The 4,471-nt window shown below is 27.5% G+C and overlaps 1 protein-coding gene across 1 annotated transcript; it reads right to left on the reverse strand.

Moving 5' to 3' along the window:
* Positions 1-2,250: 2,250 nt before the first annotated feature.
* Positions 2,251-3,483, reverse strand: LOC136082708 (ATP-dependent DNA helicase PIF1-like). The gene has a single exon (XM_065802128.1). It carries the CDS (start codon positions 3,481-3,483, stop codon positions 2,251-2,253), a length of 1,233 nt encoding a protein of 410 aa, XP_065658200.1.
* Positions 3,484-4,471: the final 988 nt, after the last annotated feature.

Raw genomic sequence — 4,471 nt, forward strand, 5'->3', positions numbered from 1 at the left:
AATAATTTTGCACGTGACAAGGTAACATGAACATTTCTAAGCGAGCTACTCTTTGAAACACCATGTTCACAACTTGAATTCGTTTGTCGTTGTAAATACGAAATTCGTTATGATTTAATCTTTCCACTTCTTGAGGCGTCATGTAAGAAAATTTATTTTTATAAACATCAGATTGATGTATTTTATCTGCAGGATTTCTACAAATGGAACATAGAGGATTTTCTTCTTGCCATATCAAGTGTCTTTCTTCGTTTGATAGATTTAAATTTTCAAAGCGCGGTAAACATATTTCATAAGTAAATCGAACCAAAGTATCGGCTAAAGCTATTAAATCGTAAACTCTCAATTCCATTTTTAATTTTTCATTATTTTCTCGAGTTAAATTTAACCTTTCCCACAAAATACGTCTGTGAGTCTTGTGAAGCAAAGATACTCCAGGTTGAAAATAGTCAGGTAGACTCGTTAAAGGATTTCTTTCTAAACTTTCAACCGTATTTTCGTAATAAAAAACCCATTGAGTTATTACTTGTCCTTGTTCGTCTAAACCAAAACATTCCCTAGCTAGTCTTTCATGAATGCATTGAATCACGATGGAATGACAATAATAATTCAACTCGGATAAAGGGGTGACTTTAGAAGTAGAATTTTCTTCAGATTTTGTAATACTCGTTTCACAATCGAATGTCATTAAAAATGGAAACAAGTTTCTACTTGTACACATAAACGAATTTTGCGGACGATAGTGAGTAATGTGATTGCCGTATGAAAATTTGTCTGGTTTATAATAACCATCGCATTTATGTTGTTCTGTAGCAAATTTTTGCCCACATTCAGAACATTGAAACAAAGCACGCGATCTTCCAGCAGAAAAATGTAAAGTAGAAAATTTTTCGTTCAACATGCTTATAGCGTGAAAAGAGTTTTTTTTTTGGAAAATACAAATTTTGATAGTGTTGTTTGTTTTTTTTCTTTGATTGGCTTTACTTCTTTCTTCGTCGTTAATAAAAATTCTTTGTGAGTCTTGATCGTCTTTTGTAATGTTAGCACTTTCGTAAACCACTTTTAACAATTCTCTAAGAGTACTTTTATATTGAGATTTTAACTTTGAATGCAACAAGCGAATTTTAGTGGCACTTTTGTTAACAGCAAAAATTTTAATGTTAATACGATCAAAAGTATTTTCGTAAGCAAAATAATGACACAAATCGATCAAAGTTTGAAATGACATATTTTTTGATTTTTCTCTTAACTATTTCAAAATGTTTTTCCAAGCTAAAATATTTTGTTCCTCTTGATCTTCGAAAAGAAGTTGTAAAATATTTTCTTCAGAATATAAATCAGTAGTATTTTTTTCCAACACTTTTTTATTCCATTCTTCAATGGTGCACACATTCCATTGACGAATCAACAAGGAGATGAGAAAAGCAGAATAAAAGCATAATCCTTGTTCAAACAAAATACTATAATCTAAAAACATTTTTCTTTTTTGCGCATAAGAGAGATTAGTATAAAATTCACTTTTTAGAGAAATTGACCATTTTGTTAAAGAATGAGGTCTATACCATTCACCAATCCATTCATCAATTTCTTTCCTCTTTTTTTGTTTCGTTTGATTTAGTATTTTTTTATTTTTTTCGTAATAAGTTTTGTTGTGTTTTTTCTTTTTTTCAATTTGTTCATCTGACATGAACATTTTTCTTTTGATACCAGACAATTCGAAATTTCGTAATTTCATCATGGATCTTTCGGTTAAATTGGATAGAGTTTTAATTTTAATATTACACAACCGTATCGACCTCCATCCGCTATCGTTTTCTAAAATATTAAAAACAGCTCGCACATTGGCGTCTTGAATAAAACGTAAATTAGTCGGTCCTTCTAAAGGTTTAATAAAATAAACAGGTGAATTGTAACAACGTTTCATTATTTTACAATAACCATTTTCAATCGATTTACAACACAAAGTAACCAAATTATAACCCAATAAGAAATTTTGAAACATGTCTGAAAAAAGAATGCTGTTTTTCATTTGTGTTTCAAAACCTTCCATCGTTTTTTGTTCTACGTGATGAACAATTTTATCAGGACTTTGAGTTTCCGAATAAAGTAAAGATTCCTCCACAATATCTTCATCTTTATAATTATCTTTAATGAAGAAAAATTGTTCGCTGTATATACTGTTATTAGTAAATTTAGTTTCCTCAGTTTGATATTCAAATTTCATTTTTTTTAATCAACTAAAAAAAAAGTTTACATGTATTTTTTATAAAATTCCAAAACATCACAATTGACACTAATACTTTTAAATATTTTTTGCAATTCAAATTTGTTATTTATAATTATAAATATATCGTTCAAATTAGAAACACGTGATAAAGAAACATAATAAAGACTACTAATAAAAGCCTTCGAATTAAATTGAACAACTGCTTTATTCATTGTACTTCCTTGAGCTTTATGAACAGTAAAAGAAAAAGCTAATTTTAATGGTAAACCAAATCTTGAGCCTACAACAGCGTGAGAGCAATCTAAAATTTCTTCTTTAACACATTCAATTTTAACCTCTTTTTTATTCATCAACACCCAAACTGCATTATTTTCTATTAAAACGACGGTGCCAATAGTACCATTGCACAAACCTTCTTCTACGTTAACATTTCTTACAAGCATGACAATAGCACCTATTTTAAAATAAACAGCTACTGGTATTTGAAACGTACATGGAATGTTTCGATTTTTAATAACATCTTTTGCGTAAAACCAATATCCTTCTTGTTTTATAGAATCCATTTTTTGATTGTTATAACAATCCACTTCAATATTTTTAAAAAATAATCTCGTATATTTAGAGTTTAAATTTTCATCTTTTTCAAAACATCTCGTCATAAACAAATCAATAGCTTGGTTTGAAACTTGACCAAAACGTAACTCGTTTAAAGCTCCGAAAAATTGTTCATCTTCTTTTTGTCTAAAGCATTGAGTTAAAACTAACACTTCACTCATGTATTTTTGCCAGATTTGTGATTTAAAAACAAAATCTCCTGAGACAGGTGGCAACTGAAACAAATCACCACAAGCAATAACTTGAAGACCGCCAAATAATTCATCCCAACATTTTCTAATTTCACAAGCTAACAAATGTAATAAATCAAATGTCGAAGCGTTAATCATGGAAATTTCATCAATAATTAAAACATCAGTTTCTAACCACATTTTTTTAATGTCAGGATGCATATGTCGTTTATAATACTCGAGGCTTTTAACACCAGTTTCTATACCAGCGAAAGCGTGTATTGTAACACCATTGATTAAATAAGCAGCTTTTCCTGTACTCGCAGTAATATGTATTTTTTTATAAATTTGTTCACTTTGAGCAATTTGGTTGACAATATAACTTTTTCCACAACCAGCACCACCAGTAATAAAAAAGTTTTTTCCTTCTTCAAGCCATTCAAGTGCTTTTTTTTGTTGTAAAGATAACATTTTTTATTTTTTACTAAAAAAATAAATTTATTTTGAATAAAAGTACATAAACGTATATCTAAAAAAAAATTTATTTCGAATATAAACATATTACACCATATTTTACAAAAAACATTAAATAAACAATGTTCTGTTCAACAAATCTTTCCAAGCGAGAAAACAAATCGTTTGATTCATCCGACAAAATATTTGCTAATATCATTTCGTTTTGAGGTAAAAGTTTTTGTTGAATTAACAATTTCATCATTTTTTTACTATCTTTTTCTCTTATTTTATCTAATCTAAAAAAAGCAATATACAGAATTAAAAACATTTTTCACAATATATAAATGAACAACTTTCCCCATCTAAGAAATACAAAAAAATGTTTCGTTTTCAGGTAAAAGTTTTTGTTGAATTAAAACATTTTTCACAATATATAAACGAACAGCTTTCCCCATCAGAATATCTATATTCGTCACACTCTTCACATTCATTTAAATAATGTTTACAATTTTCAATTTCTACACATTTTTCTTTTACATGATTTAACACATCTTCTTTAGATTTTATTTTAAAAAAATCATAAAAATATTCAAAATTGAAATTCGAATAAACATGATAATGTATTTTAATATATTGAAAGACCATCAAAATCAATATATGAGGTATTCTTTTCATTTCTTCATTAAAAAATTCATTCCACTTGTAATTCAAATAAAACCATTTACAATGATTACATAAAATTTGTTTTGAAAGAATCGCCTGCATTCGAATTTCTTCCAAAGTAGCTGGGTTAGCTTGATTGAATTGGTATATTTTTTCCATCAAAAAATTCAAATCATTTTCTGTTAGTTGCATTTTTTTTATTATGTAATCTAAAAAAATACAAAAAAAATATAAATTATAAAAAAAAAAGTAAACATGTTTATTTTTTGTTCATAATTTTTCATATTTACATTTCATAATCACAATATTTTTTTGGTTTTCTAAACATTTTTCATATTCG

Source organism: Hydra vulgaris, chromosome 07 (genome assembly GCF_038396675.1).
Source record: "Hydra vulgaris chromosome 07, alternate assembly HydraT2T_AEP".
Classification (NCBI taxonomy): Eukaryota; Metazoa; Cnidaria; class Hydrozoa; order Anthoathecata; family Hydridae; genus Hydra; species Hydra vulgaris.

Coding starts and splice junctions, on each gene's coding strand:
- LOC136082708 (XM_065802128.1), bottom strand. CDS start 3,483: ATGTTATCTTTACAACAAAAAAAAGCACTTGAATGGCTTGAAGAAGGA.